Raw genomic sequence first — 25,416 nt, 5'->3', positions numbered from 1 at the left:
AGTCTGGAGTGCAGTGGCGTGATCTCGGCTCACTGCAACCTCTACCTCCCGGGTTCAAGCAATTCTCCTGCCTCAGTCTCCTGAGTAGCTGGGATGACAGGCACCCGCCACCACACCTGGCTAATTTTTGTATTTTTAGTAGAGATGGGGTTTTGCCACATTGGCCAGGCTGGTCTCAAACTCCTGACCTCAAGTGATCCACTCACCTCTGCCTCCCAAAGTGCTGGGATTACAGGCATAAGCCACCACGCCCGGCCTGTTATTAATTTTTGCACTTATGAATAACATTTAATGGATATCCTTTTGGCCATTTCTGTAAAACGTGTCTTGGGATTTTCTGAAAAAAAATTTTTTTTTGAGACGAAGTCTTGCTATGTTGCCAGGCACCAGGCTGAAGTGCAGTGGCGCGATCTCGGCTCACTGCAACCTCTGCCTCCCGGGTTCAAGCATTTCTCCTGCCTCAGCCTCCCGAGTAGCTGGGACTACAGGCGTGCACCACCATGCCCAGCTAATTTTTTTTTGTATTTTAGTAGAGATGGGGTTTCACTATGTTGGCCAGGATGGTCTTGATCTCTTGACCTTGTGATCTGCCTGCCTCGACCTCCCAGAGTGCTGGGATTACAGGCCTGAAATGTTTTTAAAGCGTGTTCATGTGTTTAATAGAACCTTTGATTTGCCAGTTGCTGTGCTGGGTGCTGGGGCTGTAGCAGCCATATGACAGTCCTGGTCTCTGTCCTCCTGGGAAGTTCTGTCATGTGGGGAGATTGATGAGTCGCCGAATAACCACAGTGCACCACTGTCAGGACTCTGATGGGGGAGGTCATGGCCTCAGGAAAGTTTCCAGGAGGCGACACCAAGTTCAGTGGGAGGGAGGGAAAGGAATAGGCTGGGTACGGGGGCAGGCAGGGCAGTCTTCTGACAGAGGAAGGAAAGGGGGAGGCAGTGACATATAATTGGGGAATAAAATGAAACACGGATAACATTTACTCAAAAGGGATCATAGACCTGAGTGTAAAAGCCGAAAGTGTGTAACTTTTGGAAGAAAATAAGAGAAAATTATCATGACCTTGAATTGGGCAGAATTCTTTGGTATGACACCAAAAGCAGGATCCATGGACTAAAACGTTGACAGATTGGACTTCATCAAAATTAAAAGCTTGTATGCTTCCAAAGACACCAGTAAGAGAATGAAAGTTACAGCCTGGAAGATAATATTTGCATATTAAACATCTGATAAAGAGTTTATATTCACATTAAGAAATCTTAAAACTTAGTAAAAAGAAGACAAACAACCTAATTTAAAAAATGGACAAGAGATGTGAGTAGCTGTTTCACCACAAGATATACAAATAGCTAGCAAGCAACCTGGAAGGATGGCGGCCATCATTAGTCTCTGGCACCACGTGAGGCCCTAGTTCCCACCCGGGCAGGGGGCTCATGATAGCAGGGGTGCAAGGTGTCGGAGAAGCTGGACCTCTCATGTGAGGCTGGTAGGGATGCTGATGGGCCATCCCTTTTGAAAACACATGGGCAATTTCTTCAGAAGTTACGTATAACTGTACCGTGCGACCCATCAATTCCGCTCCTAGGTATCTGCACAAGACAACTGAACATATGTGTTGACACAGAAACCTGTATGCACATGTTCATAGCAGCGTCGTTCACAATCAGAAAACTGGAAAGGGCCCAGATGGCTGTCAGCTGGTGAAGGGGTCAACAGAACATGGCGTGTCCCTGCAGTGGAACACCGCTCCACAATGAAGGGACGTAGGGCATGCGCCCCAGCGCAGACCATCCTCAGAAGCAAGCTGCTGAGTGTGAGAGGCACAGAGTGAGAGTCCCTGGATGTGAAACATCCAGAAAGCCAGCTCTCTGGCGGCGGGCTGCAGCTCAGCGGCTGCCTGAGCCTGGCAGTGGAGTGGGGACTGAACTGATTGGAAGTGCATCTGCAGCATCTCTGTGGGGTGCTGGATGTGTTTTAAAACCGGATATCAGTGATTTGTAAATTTACTGAAAATGATTGCATTGCATACTTAAGCTACGTGGATTTTATACCTCTATATACTGTTTAGAAAGATGAATTTTGGCAAGGCTTCAGTGCTGGGTGGACACATGATTTCCGCTGAGCCTGCCACCAGGACTTCCGGGCCTGGATGCTTCTGAGCACATTAGCTCAAACAGCCAGACGTGCAGACTCCCAGCTCAGGCTTTGCTGCTGAATTCTGCCACTGCTGCCTTTAGAACTGTGGCACCCCATGGGCGCTAGGCTAGGAAGGACACTAGCTCCAGCTACAGTTTTGCAGCACGTGCTCACAGGCCTGTACAGAGCACCAGCCATCCATCAAAAGCTGGCGGTGAACCCTGAGAGAGCTGCTGAAGGAGACCACGGCTCTGGCTGCAGCTCAGCGAGCCCCAGCCAGCGCTCCTGCAAAAGGGCGGGAGTGGCTTACGGTGAAGAAACACTAAAGGCGGCTGTTACCAAAAAGGAAAAATATCTTGAGAAGAAGTACTTCAGCTTTGTCATTTGTCCTGCTAATAGGCCTCCCTGAAGGTCCCTGTCAGCGGTAAAAGTCAGTGAAGAAAGTGGGTCCTCTTTCTGCTTCTTTTTGCCCGCCCCCCCCATTTTTCTCCTGCGTTTAGAATTGTTTCCAAAGATAATGCCCCTGACCTACCATTTTTATTGTCCTGTGGATGCTGTGACGGGAGTGCACAAATGCTCTGGTACCTGCTACCTCTCAACAAGAAGATGTGCTGCCATGGGTAGCCACCATGAAACTGACCCCGGGTCCTAGGGAGGGATGTGGATCCCAGCTCACCCTGCTGATGACCAGGGGCTCGAGGAGGAGAGCCCAGCAGAACTGATTCAGAGTTAAAATGTTTGTTTTTTATTTCTTATTTTAAAAAATTGTACATAATGTATATATTTTTCTAAGGTGATTTCCTGAAATAAAATGTGACTGTTCTTTAAGTGAGTTTTGGTTGCTGTGAATCTAACATGAACGTTCCAGTGACTGATTCATGAAATTCACTCACAAACATTTATCGACGCCTACCATGTGCTTTAGGTCCTATAGGACTAGCAATGAATGAAAAATGCCTTGGACTTAGGCCTCTCCCTTTGTATGAGCTCACAGCATGGAAGGGAGGTACTCAGACTAATGGAGTCAGATTTGCTAACTGGCCCTGTGCTATGAAAACAAAGGTGAGGCTGACCCTGTCTTTGGGGTTCAGGAAGGCTTCACAGAAGATGTGATATTCAACTGGGCTTTATAAGATCTACAACAATTGGTCAGATAATCAAGCATAGAAAAAAATGCAAAGAAGAGGAAATGATAAATCAACCAACCCAATAAATATAGACCATGGCACAGGAGAATTCCGTGTGGAGACACAAACACAGCTGGGTCAGATGAGATGTCCAGAAGAGGCAGATCTTCGGAGACAGAAGGCAGCTCACTTGGCGAAGTAGGGTCAGATGACGAGGCCTGCTTTGCAGGGAGTTCTCAGGAAAGGCCTCTGCAGGGAGACGTGCAGAGGAGCAGAGCCTGTAGGCAGTGGGTGGGACGTGGCAGGGAGCACTCCAGGATGGGAGTCGGACGAGCTCAGATGGAGCCTGGCTAGAGTGGTGCCTTGAGCACTGACAGTGACGAGGGCTGAGGTCAGGAGCAGGTAGCCTGATGGCATCTCCTGTGGAAATGTGTAGTCCCACCTTCTCCGTGGCCAGGCAGCCATGCAGAGACGCACTGCACAGGGTGAGGCTCACCAGGAGGCAGCCATAGCAGGCTGCTATGTCCCAGGCCCGTGTCTATTACTGCTAGGGTTCTTTTCTGTGTTGCACAGTGCTTTAAATTTGAGATGCTTATTAATTTGTTCAGTACATACTTAGTGAGTACCTGCTATGTGCCAGGTACCTGGCTAGGTAGGAGCTCATAATGCAGAGATTAAAAGTCCCAGCTGGGCCTGGTGTCTCATACCTGTAATCTCAGCACTTTGGGAGGCTGAGGCAGGTGGATCACCTGAGGTTTGGAGTTCGAGACCAGCCTGGCCAATATGGTGAAACCCTGTCTCTACTAAAAATACAAAAAAATTAGCCGGGTGTGATGGTGTGCCTGTAATCCCAGCTACTCAGAAGGCTGAGGCAGGATAATCACTTTAACTCGGGAGGCGGAGGTTGCAATGAGCAGAGATTTCGCTACTGCACTCCAGCCTGAGTGACAGAGTGTGACTCCGTCTCTAAAAAAAAAAATTGTCCCTGTCTTGAAAAAACTTTTGGTCCAGTGTGGGGGTGGGGAGGGCAGAACTACAGGAAGGGCGCTGAGCCCACAGAGTGCTCGGGGGACACAGTCGTGCCTAGCTTCAGGCACCAGTGATTCCCCCTTGCAGTTCCTATGCTGCTCAGACCTAGGGGCTGACTCACCCAACACAGACCACATATTAGGGGCCACCTCCTTAAAAAGGAGACTCTCGCTGGTATAGACCTTCGTCCTACCTCCCACTGTTTGCCGAGGTAAATCCATAGTCCCACACTAGAGTTTCTCTCTGCAAAGAAGCTCCTGGTCCTCACCTCCTCCTGGGAGACAGGACCTGGGCCTTGCCCAGCCTCTGCAGCCCCTCCCTGGGGGCCTGACCTTGGCTGGAGTGGGGTCCCTACTGCCATCTCTAGTGCCATGGTCTGTTCAGGACTCAGCTCCTTTTCAGGGCCAGCCTGAGTCCCCCCAAGGTCCACTGCTTGTGACAACTGGGACGCTGTAGCTGGGACCATCAGGGCCTGTGTCACAGCCAAGCCCTGTGACTGCCTGCCTGCTCAGCTCTGGGACCGCCTTTCCTTCTTTCCTTATAGTGTCAGAAGCATTGTTTAGTTTTATCTCAAAATCCTGTTGTTTGAGACACAAAATAGTGAGTCTTGGCCATGCTTTATTTTTCTCCTGATACTTCCTCTGCAAATCCACTTTGACCACAAACTTTTTCTTAAGAAAGGCTGCCTGCTAAAAGATAGGAAGAAGCCATTTATGGTAAGGACACGAGTCCAGTTTTCCTTCCTTGACGGAGGAAATGTGTTTCTTGACTCATGAACATTAAAGATGTATAAATTCCCAGGAGCTTGCCTTGATTTATTGTGCAATTATTTCACCAAAAGTTGGTTTGGATGCCGAAGCTCCTCCGTCAGAGTGTGCAGCCAGAGGTCCCTAGGAACCACGTGCCCGGCCCCGTGAGCGTGGCTCATATTAAGCGGCATGTCTTCCCTTGAATGGCAGAGGTGTGAGTCTGGAACATTCTTTTCTGTGCTTTGGACCAAGTGTGTGATAGCAAGTGCTCCCGTGGCGTGGGAAGCAGATCTGACTCTGATCCTACGTGCTATACCCGGGAGCAGGGCTAAGAGGAGCTGGGCATCGGAAGGGCAGCTGGAGGGTGTCTGAGTGGGGTGGTCCACCGTCCGCTTAGCTGACTTCGTGAGCCATTTCTGGTTGCACTAAGCACACGATGTTGACTCAAGTTTGTTGGAGTAATTGCGGCTCCCTGTGGAAATCCTTCAGTACAGGAAGAAGGTAGTGGGGCCCTTAGGAAACCCTCAGGGCCAAGGAGAACATGTCTGCCAACCCCCTCTGGCCACGTCCTCTAGCTGCCCCTTTGTTTTGTGGCCAGACTTCTCCAGGGAGCCCTGTGGGCGTTTACCCTCACCTGCCACATGCCTCTATTTGTCGTTCACTGGCTTCTGTCCCCATGTTGCTATCAGATATCTTTTCTCTGTGGTCACCAGTGACTTCCTTCCCAACCCACTGTTTGCCTCCTGTGGGTTGGGAAGGACACAGCCAGGACAATTAGCTTTGTGGATTCAGTTAAAGTCAGTAGAAGTCAGGCGAGGGCTTACAGGTTGAGAGCTTCAGTGCAGGAGCCTCGGGAGGCCCCGGCCTCTGGGCTGCACGTTCGTCCAGCCTGGCTGCCTTGGCCTGTCCCACAGTCCAGGGCCTCACCTGACTGGTGCGAGGACGGAGCCCCACAGACACGGCCTGACCCCAGGGCCTGGTCCAGCTGCCCTGTGTGACACTGGGTGTTGGTGGGCATTCCCCACTGTCCCTGTAGGAAGGGGTCTGTTGGATAGATTCTCATGTCTCTTTGACCTCAGTTCTCGTGTTATTAGCTGGAATCGTTCGGATATGTTTTCCTCTTAAATCTATGGATTTTCCCAAGGCACTTCTAAGCATGACATATTTTAGATTTCGAGAGAACAATACTATGATTCATGGTTTATTTGAATCAATTCATCATTTAATTTTTGTCCTCCATAACTTAGTAATTGTTTGTACGCGTCATGTACTCATGAGAAATGAGGGTTGAGTGAGGGCGTTCATGTTTATGACACACAAAGACCCGGCCGTGTCTGTATGAGGAAAGCACGAGGCCTGTGGCAGCTCGCTTTTCATTCCTGCTAGCTGGGTACTGAGCTCCATGCGTGACCCTGGGATTTCCTAACCCCGATTCCTCAAATACACAGGTATGGTGGTTCTTCTGTCCGATGTGAGTAATTCTAAAATGACCTTGGCTACTTCCTTCTTTCGCTTTTAAATTTCTCCTTATTATTATTTTAGATCTGCACATTCATTGCAACCTTCTTCTGGTGATGAAGTATCTACTAATGTATCTGTCCAACTTTACAATGGAGAAAGTCAGCAACTAATCATTAAATTGGAGAATATTGGAATGGAGCCACTGGAGAAACTGGAGGTCACCTCGAAAGTTCTCACCACTAAAGGTAGGTATCTTAAGCAGTTTTGACCCTGGGAATTTTTGTATTGTTTACTTGTAGAAGCGATACTTAAAACACTTTTCAGAGAATCCAGAAACAACTTCCTCTTTTAACTTGGTGCCATTGTGACAGTGAGAAACCAGTTCTTCGTGAAAAACGCACAACATAAGACAGCGGTACCAAGCACACACCTCTGTGTCCCCAGTGCTCTTTCCATCTGGTTAGTTCCAGCTTGAGGGCAGGTCCAGGGCTGAACTTAGGAGAACTTGCAGGCAAAGAATGATGTCATGAGAAGATGAGTTTGGAGTGTGTAAGAAAAGGTTCATTTGGGCTTGTACCGCCCTGGGGAATTCCAGGGTATCATCCGTTTGTGTATTTCCTCTAGTGATTTTGATAGAAATCTGTGTGTGTAGGAAGTAAAGCATGAAGCTATACGTCCGCATTGTCTAACCCAGCCTCCCTGTCCGTAACTGCCCTGGAAGGAGCCTTGCCCTGGTGAGTGATCCAGACTTGGCCTTTAGTGATCTGTGTGCGTGGTCATGGGGCTGGACCCATGGAGCAGCCCACCTCGTGCATGCATTCTCTGTTCTTGTTCTTGCTTAGGAGGGCCGGCTGTGCCCAGAGCAGGGAGCAGGGATGGAGCAGGAAGTCACCAGTAGCTTGTCGGTGCACATTCATTTTATTTTTTCTGGTCTTAAATGTTTCTCTTTTGTGTGTGTGTGTGTGTTTTTTTCCCCCTTTTTCCTTTCAGTGCTAGTCATACAACATGGAATAAAAAGCACATTTTTTTTTCAGTGAGGCTGTAAGTGCCAAATTGTTCTATGCTAAATAGTTATTAAAAATGGAAGTCTGATGTGTTCCCCTCACTACCTTGCCCTCGAGGAGTGGTCTTGCACTCATCTAAGGCTTTGCTTCAGCCCCAGGGAGGTCACAGGGAGGTGGTCTCCTGCCCTGGAGAGCCGGGGCCCGGTGCGGAACCTGCTGGCAGTTGTTGACTTAGTCCGGTCTCTGCACAAAGGTGTCAGAAGAGGAGCATTTCTGTTCTACTCTTTCTCTTGAAATCTCCCCCAAACAGCAAAATATGAAGAAACAGTGAAAACAAGACCATTCCCTGTGAAACAAGGAAATTATTTCAACCCTACGTCACAAAGCATCTGCTACAAGTGTCGCGGAAGCCGGTCAGAGGGAGGGTGAGAGCGGAAGTGGGGCTCTGGGAGGACTTAGGAAAAGCTGTTCTCTGAGAGTGGGCCACACAGCACCCAAAGGTGCCCCAACAGTGAAAGCCAGGCGGTGGGCCTGGGCAGGCGTCTGGAGCAGTGGGAATGCAGAAGGGTTACCTTTTCTGTGCCAGGCCTTTGGCCGAGAGAGGAGAGACCAGGGGTGGGAAGGTAAGGAGGCGATGGAGCTCACTGGTAGAGAACCTGTGTGTGAGAGGCTTCACTGCGAGCCTCAGCTGTGTTTTCAACAATAAAAACCCCGGGCGGCCTGCCTCTTGGTAAGGGAGCTAGTGGCACAGCAGCCCAAGCCAAGCTGGATCACAGCTGTTGGGGGCCGGGTCCCTCCTCTTGTCACTCTAGGCAGGAGACAGGCCACGCCGGAACAGAAAGAATCGCTGTGAGCAATGCCCTACAGGTGTGAAGCACACAGGAGGTGCGAGCAGGGAGGCGGCTCCTACCTTGGGCCGGGGCAGCCTGCGAAGAAGTTGGACTACCCTGGCCTAGAAGTTGAGAGGAAGTACCGAGGAGTGGCAACTGAGACCTCGGAGGAGTGGCCCAGCTTGGTGCTGGAGTCTCTGAGCTCGGGGCACCCAGATCTCTGGGGAGGGCAACGTCTGGCCCGACTGTTCTGTAAAATAACACTAAGAATAGTACGTACATCTCATTGGAATTAACGGAGAGTTAAATGAGATATGATATGTGAAGCCCTTGGGACAGTACTTGGCGTATAAGCTCTAGATGTGTTCTCTGCAGTTACTACTTGGCGTTGTTTAGGTGTGTGTCCCTCCAAATCTCATGTGGAAATGTCGTCCCCATTGTTGGAGGGGGTCCTGGTGGGAGGTTTTGGCTGGGTGCCTGTCTCTCCTGTTGGCTGAATGGAGGACATAGACAAGCATGTGGGATTCACTCTGCGATTTCGAATGTGTGGCATAGCTCTGCTGTAGGCGCTCCCCTCTCCACACCTGCTCTGTGCAGGCCAGTGCCTCTGCTGCTCCGCTTAGATGCTGCCTCCTTCCTGGAGAGGCCTTCCTCTGCTTCCTGGTCACCTGAGGTCTCATTTTAAGGTCCAGCTTCTGTCCTGCCTTTCTGGGCTACTTTAGCCTTTGGTGTTTCTTTCTTTCTTTTTTTTTTTGAGATGGGAGTCTCACTCTGTCACCCAGGCTGGAGTGTGGTGGCATGATCTTGGCTCACTGTAACCTCCACCTTTCGGGTTCAAGCAATTCTCCTGCCTCAGCCTCCTGAGTATCTGGGATTACAGGTGCCCGTTACCATGTGTGGCTAATTTTTTGTATTTTTAGTAGAAATGGGGTTTCAACAAGTTGGCCAGGCTGGTCTTGAACTCCTGCCCTCAAGTGATCCCCGCACCTCGGCCTCTCAAAATTCTGGATTACAGGTGTGAGCCACCGCACCTGACCATCTTTGGTCTTCCTCATGCTTCTGACTTCATCTGGAACTTATTCTGTATCACCCATTGTTTCCCTCCTCAAACTTTCATTATGAAAATACTCAAACATGCAGAAGAATTGAAAGAATTTTATAGCAGACACTTACATACCAACCATCTAGGTTCTGTAATTAACATTTTGTTACATTTGCTTTATCACATATCAATCCAGCTTCCTATCCATCCATTAATTCATCTTATTTTTAATGCAGTTTAAAGTAAGCTGCAGATTTCGGTGTATTTTACCCTTAAATGCTGTAGCACATGTATCATTAACTAGAGTTCACTTTTTTTTGGTAAAATAAATGTATAGTGACATGTATGAATCTTGTGTACCATTTATTGAGGTTTAGCAAGTACATGTATCTGTCTAATGCAAACCCTTATCAGGATATAGTATGGAACATTTCCGCCACCCTAGAAAATTCCCACGTTCCTTCCCAGCCAATCCCTGCCCCACCCCTGAGGCAAACCCCTCTTTCCATTTATCTGGTCAGCCTAGTGAGTATTTCCTAGTGATGATGAAGAAGGAGTGGAGCACTGTGGCCACTGGACAGAATTCCAAGGGAGATGCCTTTGGCAGTGGTTCACACCGAGACCGTCAGCATGGTTGCCCATCGTGCCTTGTCCATGCCTCTTCTGCCTTTGTTATTGTGTGTTTTTCTGGGCTTCTCTCTAGTCAGGGTCCCCAGTCAGTCTGAGGATGCGCAGGGCACATATGGCCACCCTGACTTTATGCACAGGGAAAGTGGAAGCAGAAGAGGTGGGTGGCGGCGTCAGGTCACAGGGCAGCTGCAGGAGGAACCGGCACAGGAACGAAGGTCTCCTCATTCTCAGCTCTTGTGTCTTTACCTGTAAATTATGACAAGTGTCAGTAGATAGCGTGGCAGAGCCATTTTCAAAACATCACAGTTGCTTGTGAAAAATGAAACCTATCATTCTTTTTAATTCTTGTTCCAAGCTGTAGTACATTTACATGTGGAATTACATTAATGAAAGCAAACCATCTGTTTCCAAAATATACAAAGGGAGTCATTTCTGTCGCTTTAGTCCTACAGTACTGAAAGCTGCTGGCGTGAACGAGCAAAGGACCTGCTCTCAGGAGATGAGAATGGGAGCAGGAGCCACCGGTGGTGGAGAGGGCCAGGGAGGCGGAGCAGAGACAGTACAGGATTTGGTCGTGGATTGATTTTTATTTTAGCATTATCTTTATTCTAAGCCCATTGAGCTTAGCTCCTTTCACTGTCTCTGAAATGTCTACTGTATGAAACTTTGCCACACGGGATGAAATGTCCCCTTCTTTGGGTTCCCATGTGATTCTTTTTGCATTACAATTGAGTTAGTGTAAGAGGGCTTTCTGGGTGGGTGGTGGTGGTGGTCTATTTATTTCACTGCTACGTCCTCAGCGTCTAATTACTAAGAACAGTGCTTATCACATAGTAGGTGCCTCCGTGGTATTCACACTCTCACCAGCTGCATAGGGTTTTTGTGAGCATGAGATGTTAACGCAGGATGGGGAAAGCTCTTAGGACAACATGGAGCTTGTTTGCTTTACAGATGACAGTTGTTCTTGGTGTGCATCGCGTCTGCAGACCACATTTGCATGCCGGTGCCTGGTGCGTGAGGAGCCTGTGTCTTATCATTCACCATTCCCTTTTCCTTCCATCCCTGACACCGAGAGTCCCGTCAGGGACCCCACTAGTCTCTGCACACATCTTCACCCCCTCAGAATAAGCCCCTTTTTCTTCAGATGTCAGTCTTCAGATAAAGAATTTTCTTGCTTTGTTTTCTTTGTTTCTTGCATCTTCTTGTTTTCCTGATTTACTTTTATTCTTACTATTACAGACTCCCTTTAAAATCCCCTGCATTTTCAGCTGATGGTAAGGATCTGTGATATTCAGGGTCAGATAGACGTTTGTGGCCTCTCAGGAGTCTAGACTATCATTGGAGCTTTTATGGGGTGAGTGTGTCCCTGTGTTCACAAATTCCTAACACAGAGATGAGTGTTTATAACCTGCCCCATTTCTGGACAAGCAGGGTCTAGCTATGTCATGTAATTCTTCTAATTTGAATTCACGTGTAAACAAGTTTTTTTTTTTTTCTTTTTCTCCCTCTCCTCCTCCTCCTCCTTTCTTTCTTCTTCCTTCTTCTTTCTTCTTCTTTTTTTTTTTCCTCTTTAGACAGAGTCTCACTCTGTCTCCCAGGCTGGAGTGTAGTGGTATGATCTCAGCTCACTGCAACCTCTGCCTCCCAGGTTCAAGCGATTCACCTGCCACAGTCTCCCGAGAAGCTGGGACTACAGGTGTGAGCCAGTATGCCTGGCTAATTTATTTTTATTATTTTTATTTTTAGTAGAGACAGGGTTTCACCATGTTGGCCAGGCTGGTTTTGAACTCCTAAGCTCAAATGATCCATCCTCCTCAGTCTCCCAAAGTGCTGAGGATTATAGGTATGAACAACCATGCCTGGCCACTTATGAGCAAGTTTTTGTGTGCAGATTGTGAAAGACGTGAACTCCTGCTTTTGCTCAGTCATAGATGTCATTGTAATAAAGCTCAAATTAAGAAAAATTTACTATATTAGTGTTTCCACAAATGTTCTAAGATGTGTATGTGTGTATACAAATAGAAACATATACACACTTGTCTACATAAATGCACATACACACCCCTTAATTTCTTCATTCTTCTGTTTAATATTTTAACAAAAAATGATGGCTCTGTATTGTTATAATTAAAAATTCATAAATGTTTTGAGGCAAGATTCTTTTTATTGCTTTTCTCATGAATGTTGTAACACAGCATCCCTGGAGTTAAAGCTAATATTAATGGGTTCTTACATGTCTCAGGTTTACAGCAGCAGTAATTCCTCTGTTGTTATCAACATAAAGTAACCAATTTCACTTGATAGCCCTTACCTAAATGCTAGCATTTAAATAATGACTATTATTTCTGAAACGAAATTTCACAGGGGATAAAAGTTGGTGACAGATGCCCCACTGCCAATTGATGGCTCGTTATTCCTGCAGCGCATTACTGTATAGGATTCTGCAAAGCCTCTTCTGACACCCTGTTCTGTGCCACAGTAAGGAAGGGAGAAAACAGGCCCACTTTTAAGGTACAAACATGTATTAAATCTGACAACCAAGCTATGCAGCTTTCCACTGTGCTGTGGCTGTAGAAAAGTCATCTCTGAACCATGAATTTCCTCTGTGTTATTTCTTAGCTATAAATACCTTGGTGGTTTGGCATCAGAGGGGAAGAAGCTATTCCCTTGCTTGTTATTTGAATATGTCACTCTTAAGCCATGGAACTTAGTACACACATAAGCAGTGTGGTTAGACATCCTCTGAGCATACCTTATGCTTGGAAATAGTAGGATTCTGAAGGTGGGACTTTGAACATTATTTAGTTACTGGACGGGGCACGGACTGAGGAGGCAGTTTCGAATGTCTTCTGTACTCTGCTGCGCCTGTGTATGTGGAATGGGCCTGGCCTGTTGCCCTCTTGGTTTCTGCGTGCTTTTCCCTCTCCCTTTCTTGGTTGCCACTGTTGCTTACTGCGTCTGTCTGTGTGGGTTGTCTGGTGCAGCCTCAGAGTGTCCAGCTAGCATGATGACAAGAACATGGGTTTTGGCGTCTCGTATTATCAGCAGTGTGACTCGTCTTGAGCAAGCTGACTGACTGCTGCAGGCTTGGTGTTCCTCATCTGGGTACTCACCGGGATCCAGTCCCTCTCTCGCGCGGTCATTCCAGAACATGCCTTCCTGTCTCTGGAGTACCTGACACAGTGCTTAGCACAGGGTAGGTGGGTAGGAGTAGCTGTTAGGTGGCAGTCCCAGGACTGATGGTTTGGCTTCCTTGGTCTGCCAGGGCCTGGAAAACCAGAACATCTAAATCGTTAAGGCTGACCTGAAATAAACAAATGCATGCCCGGCTTGGGGAAGACAGGTGCCTTTGTCTAAATTTCCTGGCTGGATCTCTCTCTCTCTTTCTCTCTTTTTTTTCTAACATGTTTCAGAAACAGACTTAGCTCTCCCCTTGTTGTCAGACGTTTTCTGGGATGGTGAAATGTAACAATTCCCCAGATGAATAAAGGTATACTTACATTAAAACCATAACAAATCCAAACCAGAAACCACCTAGTAGAGTCAGCATAAGCCCTGCTCATTCCACAGCGAAGGAAGCCGGGAAAGGCAGGAGTGCGCGGAGACCTTGGGAGGCCACGGGCAGCACTGACAGGGAGGAGATGATTGGCTCCGTCGCTCCTGTTGACAAAGGGAAACCTGTTACCTTGTAATTCTCAGCACCTGAGGGGTTTGGTAATCAGCTGGCTGAAGTGCCGTATGAGAGCTGCCCACCCTGCTGGGCTTTCTAACTTTCTGGCCTGGTCTGTTTCCAAGGTGCTTTTATGAGGCTATTTTGATATAATCCTTTTCTTAAAAAAACATTATGGCAAGGCAGGGCAAAATTTTAGAAATTAGTCTTGGAGAAAAGTGGCTTCTACTTCTTGGTATTGTCATAGTGGAGTGTCTTGGGGAGTGGGGAAAGGATTCAGTTTCTCGGATCTCTGCTTCAGTTTTCACACCAAATCCCACTTGCCTATCTGGGCGTGGACAGAGGTAGAGATGGAGCTGGGCAGAGCTGCGGCCGCCGGCCCTGGGGCAGCCAGGCCAGTAGACTAGTCAGAAGCCCCTAGGTCAGGTCACTCTCAATTTTAAACTTATTTATTATGGTCAACATTATAATATTTAGGATCAGACTGACTTTTGTTAAGAGTCCTGACATTGCCACTTCCTGGCTGGGTGACCTGGACCAAGTTGCGTCTGTGACCGTCGTGCCCTCCTATTGGAGATGGCATTCACAGCTCTTTTGGTTGTTAGACTACATATAAGGTGCTTAATACAGTACCTGGCTCCAGCTAGGGTTCAGTAAATGCTAGTTCCTCCTGGAAGGTGCTGTTATGTTTGATGCTGCCGCCATTGTCATCTTATAGAAATGTCAGCTCATTTGTCACCTTTCTAAAACATGTGGAGATGGTTTTCCTATACTCAGTTTCTTAGCCCAGCATTCCGTGAGATCCCTCCTGTGTGGCTTGCTGCCCACCTTTCTCCTTCCCTCGTTTTCTTGCACACTTCTTCAGGATCCGCTGTGCTTCAGGTGTTGTGCCCCGGGGAGCAGGACCACAGTCACCCCTGTCCTCGTGGAGCTCTGAGAGTAGTGGGAGGCTCAGTGGCGAGCAGGGGCACGGTGCCCTGTGAAAGCAGCGGCAGGGCAGGGGCAGCAGAGGGAGCGTCCTCTCAGCTCTTTCTTGGAGTGGTTGTTCCCTCTGGTGCTCGCCTGTCTGTCTTTATGGCTGCCAGCTGCCCTTCCCTTTGCTGGACTCCTCAGCAGCCTGTACTCAGCACTTCCTACGTGGCGGCCATCGTGTCGGGCACTGGGGACACCCGGGTGAATGTGATCCAGGGCTCTGCCCTGGGGAACGCAGATGTGCTGCCACAGCCCCTGCACTCCTGCTGCCTTCGGACACACTTTCTTGTATTCGGGACTTTGCCAACTCCCAGACGTCCTCTGTGCATCTCAAAGTCTATCCTTCATTCGCATCTCCATCCACTGTGGCCTCCTGAAAGCTTTCCTGAGCCCTTTAAGTAGAATTAATTATGCCACTCCTACCATACATTGCCTTGCTTATATTCTGTTACAATATCACTTACCTCACTTGGCTTTGTATTATTCAACAATCAAACATTTACATCACATTGACATGCCAGTCACCGTGCAGGCACATGAATAATGCATGAACCCTGTCCTGAGGCGCTCACAGCTCAGTGTAGGAGGCAGACGTGTGCACTGAATTGAACTGAATTCCAACTGCACATCCTGTATTATTTCTGCTGCATGTTGACTAACCACAGTGAATGGATTTACTGGTATGTCTCCTAGAAAGACATTGAAATTCCTGAATGACTAAAAGTCATTCAACTTGCTGCCCCCTCCTATACATGATTGCTGTGGCTTTCTTGTACGGTTCAGCATTTTACACATTTCTAGGGTCACGCTGGAGAAGTTTACAAAACAAGTTGATCTTAAGACAAAGTGAAATGCCTTTTAATCAGCTCTGTGAGGTCCGACGTGTTCAGCTGCTCGGGAGCATGGATGGAAAATAAACAACGCAGGGAGGGCGGAGGGAATGAAGGTGTCTGGGCTGCCATTTGGGAGCTCCTGAAGGTCAGATTCCCAGGTAGTTGTTTGGGGCCTTTGGTATGTCATGGCTCTGTAACAAATGAGGAAAATAGTATACTTCTTAAAATGGAAATGCAGCACGATTTCACAGGCTTTTAGGATTAAGCAAGTGAACTTACGAAGGGGTGGGTGTAAAGCAGAGTGCTGAATCCTGGCTATACCCACTTCTGCATGGCCTAGGCAGCTTCCCTAAAATGGGTGTGATAGCAGGACCTAGTCAGAGAATCAGCCTATGGATTTAATGAGACAGTAGACGTACAGGTCTTAGTACCTGGTTTATGGGAGGACTCCATAGAGGTTAGCTGGCTGGTGATGATGATTCAAGTAACATTAACTAGCATGCAAAATATTTGTCTCCTCCCCCTTCTTTCCTTTCGGGTTGTGTTTGGCAGGTGCCCCCCCACAGTAAAAATAGATGGTATTTCTTTAGTTTCATGTCTCCATTACAAGTCACTCCTCCTGATGTGGGTGTCTGATGTGTCCTGCAGCCATGACCAGATTGTTGTCCTTGTCACCAGTTCACACGATTGCCTGGCCCTCTTGTAGGACACCACTGAAAACATCAGCATTGGCTCAGAACCCACTTCACTCTCTTGGGTGAGCCATGGTCCTTCGCAAGGTCAATCTTGCATGTGGATCATGGGCTTCTCTCTGTACTAAACAGGAGGGTGGGGGGTAGGGTGGTGGGCTGAGACTTAAGTGTAATGTTAGCATGGTTTTATATCTGTGCATGTGTGTGTATAGGGGTGTGTGTGTGTGTTTGTTTATAAAGTGTAACGTACTTATTGCTGAAAATTTAAAAAATATAAAACAATATGAAACTACCCATGATCTCATGACTCAGACAAACAAGAGCAGATAGGTATGTTTTCTTCTTCTTTTTCATTGCAGATGTTTGCACGTAGTTAGAATTAATCGTGCGTTCACTGTGGTATTCTGCTTTTCTCATGTAGCTCTTTTCCATCTGTTCTAAGGGTGATGTCTGGGCACACGTACACATTCAGCCTCATGCCCTGTTGAGTGCCTGCCGAGGGCCAAGCCCTGTACGCCATGGCATGGGAAGGGTTGCTGCCGGCTGCTCACCCTAACGTGCACTCACTGAAAGGAGGCACAGTGTTAGACACTCTGCAGGAATCACACTTCGTCCATGCAGCTCTGGTGAAGGCTTGTGAAGATGATCGAGTTAGGAGAAGGAGACTGGGGCTTGAGGGGTGGGAGGAGTAAGTAGCGTTAGTTGAGTACTTATTCTAAGCCAGGCACTTTTGGAAGCATTTCACTTCTTTCAACTCTTTGATTCTGCATGACGATCGTTTTATAGACGAGTAAACTAAGAGACACAGACCTTTGGTCACGTACAGAAGGATAGCCGGCCGGAGCCAGGATGCGAACAGCCCTTTTGTCCTGAAGCAGGGGTTTGTAATTAGCACACACTCTGCATCCTGAGGTGGTGAAATTCAAAGGCAAGGTCTGGTCCCTGCCTTCTGTTTCTGACTGTTTGGTGGAAGAGTAAGCTGCTTGGTACCAGGGTGGTGTTCCTCTCGATGAGCGTGTGCTGGACCCCAGAGGAGTGATGTGGGGTGGGAAGGCATCATAGGAGAGGAGCCTCCAAGGTGGGTGTGAAGGATGCGTACAGTTTCTGTATTTGAAGAGCAGTGGGGGCATTCCTGGCAGAGGGAGTGGTGTGTGTTGGTGGGTAATTAGGGCACAGGGATGAAGGGCGGGGAAGGAGGGCAACAGTGAGGGGACTCCTGGATACCTCTCCCGCGACGTTGCCATCATGTGCTGGTGCATCCGGAGATGAGCCTGAGAGCCCTCTGCTGCTGCTTCCGTGGGGCGGGCTGCGCCGCCACAGGACAGGCCCCGAAGGGGTGGCTGGTTCTTGGGGCCCGTGTTTCAGAAGTGGTCTGACAGGACACTTGAGAGGGAGGCTCTGAAGGGCCTCAGTGTCTCAGCTGTGTGGGAGGGCCACAGGGAGGTTGGCCAGTCCCCATGCAGCCCTGGGATAGCCGTTTAAAGAAGTTGCCACTCACTTCCGATGTTCTTGAGGCCTTGGGCCCTGGCCTCCAGCAGGCAGGCCCCATTGCTTTTCTGCACCAGTTTCACGTGGCCTGGCCTCTCCTATCCCATTCCATCCTGAACTGATGGACTGGATTGAAAAGCAAACACAGGGTGCCATTTATGAATCCACTGGGCACATGTGTATAGAATGTTAGCTCTGGGAGGATCTTGGTGCTGTAAACGGTTTGGAAGGGAAAGCAATAGCATCCATTTTGGGGTCAGGTGCTGGCAGAATCCCTCAAGAATATACCTGGCAGGCAGTGTGCATTTCTGGACTATGGTTTAGACAAGAGATCAGGAAAATTTATAAAATTTAATGTGTTTTCCAGATTAGGTTAGTGCCACATGCTCCAAGAATAAAAGGATTATCAGCAAACATCTAAACTCCTGATGTTCTATAGATGATTCAAGAGGAAGAAGATGGCAAGAGTAGTGTGTGTTGAGGAGTTTTGAGTGTAATGTCAAATCCGTCACGTGTGCCAGGGAGCATGTGAACGCAGACAACAAGTGCAGAAGCAGTTGAACAGGGTCATCCTCCCTCTTTTGAACTTTGCCAAACCCTCTTGTGCCCTCAGGCCTTGTCTCAATGGTGGTCTTGCCAGGGAGTTTCCCTGGCCCTCCAGAGTTGGGCACCTGTGTCTGTTGTGTCCTGTCGGGTACCCAAGACAGACTGACCCAGTCACGACACTTTGTTGTCTTGGGTCTAGTTTCCTGCCTAATTTCTGTGTCCTCTGTCAGACCATGAGCCCAGGGAGAGCAGTCACTGGCTTGTTTGCCCACTGATGTGTTGTTTTGTGCCCACTACAGAGCTCAACACAGAGCAGACCCTCCATAAATATTTATTTGAAGAATGACTACTTACTTTGCCAAAGGTCAGTGACGTGGTCCTCCTCACACTCACATCCCAGTGAGAGCTACAGACAGAAAGATCAACTCACACAGTTGGGTGCAGAGTGCTGGTGTCTGTCCTGGAGGCATGTGCACGTGTTTCAGGCCTGGCAGGAGGGCCGCCAACCTCACAGCGAGGGGTGGGGTGGTTGCATATCTGAGTGGATACCCTGGACCTGGGTATTCAAGTGCTCTAGAAAATCCAGCTAGGCAGAGAAGGTAGGGGAAGGCATTTCCAGTATGGGCACATGATGGGGCAGAGGTCTGGACTTGAGCAAGCATTTGGCATCTTCAGGGACCCCCGGTGCTAGGAGTCTATTGGAGGCATCACCAGATGTCAGCTTCTGAAAGGACGCGTGCTTTCTCCCGCCCTCCCCTGTGCACCCACACTGCCTGGGGTCCTTTTCCCCACTTCTTGGCTCCTGTTTTAAGAGGCTTCTTTTCAGATCAAGGTGGGTCTAACGTGGTGTCATCAGGCTGGTACCTCTGAGTGCCACTGAAGGAGAAATAGAAGGAAGGTAGACAGGTTGTCTCAGCACAGAAGAGGCCCAGGCTGACGTGGGCGCTGCTGCTTGGAGAACAGGCAGCAATTGCATTCTGAGCTGCCAGAGGATGGGGGTACAGTGACTGAGTGTGAGGGCCAGGGTTCAGTTCCTGACTCCGGAACATCCTAGCTTTGTACCCTTAGGGAAGCTACTTGATCTCTCTGAATTCCAGTTTGCTCATTCAGATGATGTGGATATTGCTGGTGTATGGAGATTTTGGGAGGAGCGTGTGCCCTGCACTGTGGTGATACTCATGCCTCCTCTGTCCTTAGCATATGAACTTCAAGCAGTGCCTGGCACAGAGGTGGAGCTTAAACACCTGAATACTTATTGGAATTATCCCATCATGGAAGTAGCAGGCATGGAGGGCTATGAGCCCTATTAATGGTGGTGTTCTTTGCCAAACCTGAATAATTGTAAGAAAAGACACTGAACTGAGATACACTGGGCACTGTGCCTGTCCTAAGTAGTCTATATGGTTTAAACCCACTAACTCTCACAGGAGCCCTAGAAGTAGGTACTGTTATTTCTCCCATTTTACTTGTAAAAGAAGGGGAAGCTGAGACCCCATGAAAGTAACATGGCCAAAAGCAAGCTAGGAAGGCGGGGAGCTGGGGTTTGAAGCCGGGCCTGTAGTTTCAGTTGTGTTTCACCACAGCTTCTGCAGCTGCTCACAGATGCACCAGCCCCTCCAGAAGACCACAGTAGAAAGGGGCTCCAGCATCTTGTGGGAGGGTAGAGTCTCAGAATACACAAAGAGTGGCAACCAGGTGGAACCAGGTGGGCCTGCCCAGGGCCCTGTGTGGAGGAGGTCACATCGAGCAGGTAGAGAACTGGCATGGCCCAAGAGGACAGGTGGGAAGGAAGGACGCCAGCCACCTTCCTTACTAATGAGCCAAGATGTCCTGAGAGCCCTTCTGAAGAAGCGGGAAGAAAGATGCACCCCACTTGACGACATGGCTTTGTGTCAGACTCTCCTTTTCCTTCTGCTTTCTCACCTGTAAGACGGCTTTGAAGTTCTTGTCCCGTTTGGAGACAGATCTTTGTTCTTTCTCTGACTGAGCGACTTACCTTCTAAAGGATAAATCACATATGTGAGTATCCACACATTCCCCTGAGCAACCAAGGGCCAAATGTTGTGTGTTGAAGTGGGTTTCCAGATGGAGAATTCAGTAACCTGTTATCATGAAGTACCAATGCGACCAGCGCTTTGTCCCCAAAGCTTGGCTGAAGTGTTTAGACTTTTATCCTATAATTACAGTGGCTAGACCTGGATATGATGCACTGCCTTCTGCTGCAGGTGATGCTTGTCTACCCATTCCGTCTCCCACTTTGAGTTTTGGATAATACTTCCCTCCAATTCTCCATTTCCCTTTCGGTCACTAAATTCCTATAAGAATCTCACCCAATGCCACAGCTTCTTTTTTGGGGGATGGGGATGGAGTCTTGCTCTGTTGCACAGGCTGGAGTGCAATGGCTTGACCTTATCTCACTGCAACCTCCATCTCCTGGGTTCAAGCAATTCTCCTGCCTTGGCTTATAGGTATGCGCCACAATGCCCAGCTAATTTTTTGTATTTTTAGTAGAGACGAGGTTTCACGATGTTGCCCAGGCTGGTCTTGAACTCCTGGCCTTAGGTCATCCACCCACCTTGGCCTCCCAGGGTGCTGAGATTACAGGTGTGAGCCACTGCATCCAGCCCACAGCTTCTCAAAACCATCTGAACATAGGCATTCATTCTTCAGACTGTCATTAAAGTTGACTTTCCAGGAACCAGCCCTCTTAACAGTTCAGTCATCCTTTTCCCAACCATTTGTCTTTTCCCAGATCATTCTAAAATAAGGTGATAATACTACACCATCTAAGGTGGTAGACTGGGTGATGCTGAAGGGCAGCTAATATTTATTGAGCATCTGTGATATGCCAAGTCTTCCACGGACAGCTGAATGACCTGTTACATATGCTCACCTCCTTCCATGATTTCACTGGTTGTTGGGAGGATTGAGTGAGCTAATAACACGTGGAGTGTCTGGCACATGTGAGGTGTTCTGTGAATGACTACGTAAATAAATGAATGTGATGTGGTTTCTAAACACTTTTCAAGGACGCTGTCCCCTGGATCTGTCTCTGTGTTAGTATCCTTCTTTAAGGAAACACGAAGACATAAACGCTGTCTGTCAGACGTGCTCCAGAGGGAGCCTGGCCAGTTCCTCAGGACTGTGCTGCAGTCAAGCACACCTCTGGCTGGGAGGACGGCTGCTTATTTTGAAGCTCAGTTTGTCCTTGTGTTCCGGAGTTAGCACACCACGTATCTTTTTTCTTTCATGGGGATTTTGGTCTTCCACGGAGCTCCTGTGAGGTTGATTCTGGGTCCTCTGACCAGGACTTTGTATTTTAATTTCACCATGAAATATCTTCACGTGGGAGGTGAATGTGGCTTTGGAATCATTTGGATCTAGGATTCTAGATCGATTCTGTAGCTCGTGACCATAGGTAAGTTACTTCATCTCTCTAAAACTGTCTCCTTATTCAGACTGCAGAACTTTAGCATAGAGAACTGGTTCCCAGAAAGGGGATGGCAGGAAAGCAGCAGGTTGCTCCTGCCTCCTAGGCTGCAGGGGCACCAGGAAGAGGGTCTTCGCAGAGACCGGAAGCTGGGCCCTTCCTGGTGGGAGGACGGCCCCGTGCTCATGGCCTCCTAACCCTTGTGTTGGTCAGGAGGGTTTCTTGCCTTACCATGTAGGGACAGCCAAACACCTAGGACATGACACAGGACAGGTGCATCCGACAGCAGTTCACTGGTCACAGACACTCACAGCTGGGGAAGGAGGAGACTGTGCCATGTACCTCCATGTGGGGCTGTACTCAGGAACAGAGAGAGCAGCTGCGCAGGGGCTGGGGGAGGTGGGCTTTGGAGTATGGAGAGGGAGGCTGCCCCAGGCTTCCCGGGGAGGATGTGACTGGCTTATTTCAATCTCTCCCAGGCTGTGGGGCACTGATACCCGCCACTCAGGACACAGTGCGGCATCTGCTTCCCGTGCGCACCTAGGGGGCCTGCTCAGCTGAGGGACCCTGTATCTGCAGGAGCAGAGTCGGGAGGGGACTTAAAGTGAGGCTGTTTGGGGCCCTCTGGTTTTGCTGGATATCAAGGCAGCATGTCATACTCTGCCTGGGTTGTAGGAGCTGGAGCTGTGGAGGGACGCAGCTACTCCAGGGGACCAGCGGTGGCCTCCCTCTGTCCCCTTCCTGTCTCCCTTCTCCAGTGTTCCCTGAAGTCCTTACAATGCCCTGGTCTTCTTGGTGCTTTTACAGATAGTACTTTGTTGAATTTGTAAAATAACCCTGTGGTGCAGTAATTGTTACCCTGTTTTACACATGAAGAAACCTCGACTCCAAGGGATTGTTATTCTCCATGACACTTGAGTTAGTCAGTGTCGAAGAGGCACCAAAGTCATGTGACTTTAACATTCAAGACTTTTTATTAAAGACTGGTGTATTCGCAAGAAAGCAAGGGAAACACCTCTCCTGAAGGCCCTTCCCAAGGTGCCATCCTTAATTCTGTGTTTTTATTTTATTTTATTTTATGTATTTATTTTTTGAGACAGAGTCTTGCTCCATCGCCCAGGCTAGAGTGCAGTGGCGCGATCTTGGCTCACTGCAACCTCCACCACCTGCCAGGTTCAAGCAATTCTCCTGCCTCATCCTCCCAGTACCTGGGACTATAGGCGCACACTACCACGCCTTGCTAATTTTTTTTGTATTTTTAGTAGAGATGGGTTTCACCATGCTGGCCAGGCTGGTCTTGAACTCCTGACCTTGTGATCTGCCTGCTTCAGCCTCCCAAAGTGCTGCGATTACAGGCATGAGCCACCGCACCTGGCTATTTTATTTATTTTTTTTGTTTTTTGAGATGGAGTCTTGCTCTGTCGCCCAGGCTGGTGTGCAGTGGTGAGATCTTGGCTCATTGCAACTTCCGCCTCCTGGGTTCAAGCAATTCTACCTCAGCCTTCTGAGTAGCTGGGATTACAGGCATATGCTGCCACACCGGCTAATTTTTGTATTTTTTGTAGAGATGGGGTTTTGCCATGTTGTCCAGGCTGGTCTCAAACTCCTGAACTCAAGTGATTCATCCTCCCTCGGCCTCCCAAAGTGTTGGGATTGCAAGTGTGAGCCACTGCATCTGGCTTGGGTTTTGATTTTGTATTCTCTTTTTCTGAAGTGGTGTCTCATATTGAATATATACTTTCCCTACTACAGTTGGATCTGTTTCTCTTTAAGGTGATATAATACAGAAAATATGCATTGTGGAGAAATTTAGTTTAACTCTGATTTAGTTTGTAAGAGCAAAACAGCATTTATTTGGTCAGTAAGAAGGAGTTGCTCACTAAGGAGTCAGGATGGCTTGGCCTGGGCTCGGGGCCTCTAGAGATGGGTGGTTCTTCCTGCGTGTGCCTCGTTTATAAACGGAGTGATTGCCTTGCAACACTCCTTGATTCTGGAATGTTCTTGTCACTTTGATCTTACACATTTTAACAGCTCTTCTTTCCTTTTCCTTTGCTTTTGAGAATGCATCAGAATTTTCCAGGGGATTGGTAAGTCCCATACTGCCTGAGTTACAGCATCCTCATCACTGTCATTGCTATTATTGTAGAAAAATTGTACGGCGACTTCTTGAGCTGGAAGCTGGAGGAAACCCTTGCCCAGTTCCCTTTGCTGCCTGGGAAGGTGGCCACGTTCACAATCAACATCAAAGTGAAGCTGGATTTCTCCTGCCAGGAGAATCTCCTACAGGATCTCAGTGATGGTAAGCTCTTTCCTAATTTTAATTAGCACATTAGGCCCCTAGATACAGTGTAGCAATCACCGGCCCCTGATGCCTGCTGTTTCCTGTTTGTAACTTGCTTGTCATTCATTAACTCAAGCTGCCTGAGACACCTCCTGGGCACTTTGTTAACAGAGTGAGTTACTGTATGTGTCTGAAAGTAATAACAGTACTTTTTAGCTAAACGATTTAATTCTCACTCTTTATTATTTTGTACTCATTTGCCAGGAGGTCATTCTAAATTAGTGGAATGTAGGAATTATTGCATTTTTTCAAGTGTAACTGCTGTGATTCTTTAGATATCTAATTAGCTGTGGTGATAAAGTTTTCCTTTCAAGTCTGGTGATTTCTATAAGGAGGTGGAGTGTGGAAAAAATGGAAATTTATATTTGTTGTAACATTAGGATTGATTAGAGATAAGATTTCATAGATTGGCTGGGTGTGGTGGCTCACACAAGATGTAATCCCAGCATTTTGGGAGGCCAAAACAGGTGGATCCCCTGAGGCCAGGCATTTGAGACCAGCCTGGACAACATGGCGAAACGCTGTCTCTACTAAAAATACAAAAATTAGTTGGGTATGGTGGCGCAAGCCTGTAATCCCAGCTACTGGGGAGGCTGAGGCAGGAGAATTGCTTAAACCTGGGAGGCGGAAGTTGTAGTGAGCTGAGATTGAACCACTGCATTCCAGCCTGGGCGACAGAGTGAGACTCCATCTCAAAAGAAAAAAGAAAGATTTCATAGATGAATTATGTCAAATTATGAAGCATTCATTGGGAGGCAGTATGCCGTCTATCAGTCAGATCAAGCTCCCCTAACAAGATACCACAGACAGAACAGCTTAAACAGCCAGTATTTATTTCCTCATAGCTCTGAAGACTGGGAGTCTGAGATCAGGGTGCCAGCCATGGTGATTTTCTGGTGAGGGAGGGCCGTCTTCCCAGCTCGCAGATGGCCACCTTCTTGCTGCATCCCCACGTGGAGGACAGAGGGAGTTCTGGTGTCCACCCCTTCTTACAAGGGTACTCATCTCCTAAAGGGGCTCCACCCTCATTGCTCCATCTAAACCTAATTATCTCCCCAAGGCTCCGCCTCCTAAAGCTGTCCCATTGGGGTTAGGCCTTCAGCAGATGCAGTTGGGGAAGTAGGGAGGCAGTTCAGTCCCTAACAGACGCCCTCAATGGAGTTTGCTCTCTGCGCCCCTGCAAATAGTCAGCATGAGCTTCTTGTACATTGCTGGTACTTGGTAAACTATTCTTTTTATATTATTAACAAAGGTAGAAAAACAGATTTAGGGCTGGACACATTAGAAAATGAAAAAGTCAAGAGGATTGAAAATTATACCAAGACTTTAAAATGTCTGATGAAATGGCTTGTTTTTGTTTGTAAATGGCTTTATAGAACGGAACTGCATTTTTCTTTTTAATCAGTGGATAGAGGGTTACCTAGGTTCTGAC

General features: G+C 48.1%; 1 protein-coding gene across 4 annotated transcripts in view; it reads left to right on the top strand.

The window, feature by feature from the left end:
* TRAPPC9 (trafficking protein particle complex 9) overlaps positions 1 to 25,416 on the top strand; it is a 715,201-nt gene that overhangs the window by 176,578 nt on the left and 513,207 nt on the right. For all 4 annotated transcript variants that reach the window (XM_017501725.2, XM_017501724.2, XM_037728923.1 and 1 more), the window contains 2 exons: positions 6,588 to 6,751; positions 23,790 to 23,942. In XM_017501725.2, coding sequence (XP_017357214.1) covers positions 6,588 to 6,751; positions 23,790 to 23,942 — 317 coding nt within the window. The remainder of the gene's footprint in view (positions 1 to 6,587; positions 6,752 to 23,789; positions 23,943 to 25,416) is intronic.

This window comes from Cebus imitator, unplaced genomic scaffold (genome assembly GCF_001604975.1).
Source record: "Cebus imitator isolate Cc_AM_T3 unplaced genomic scaffold, Cebus_imitator-1.0 Scaffold284, whole genome shotgun sequence".
NCBI classification, from domain to species: Eukaryota; Metazoa; Chordata; class Mammalia; order Primates; family Cebidae; genus Cebus; species Cebus imitator.
Note: the sequence above shows the minus strand (reverse complement) of the source record. Positions and strands in the feature narration are given on the sequence as shown.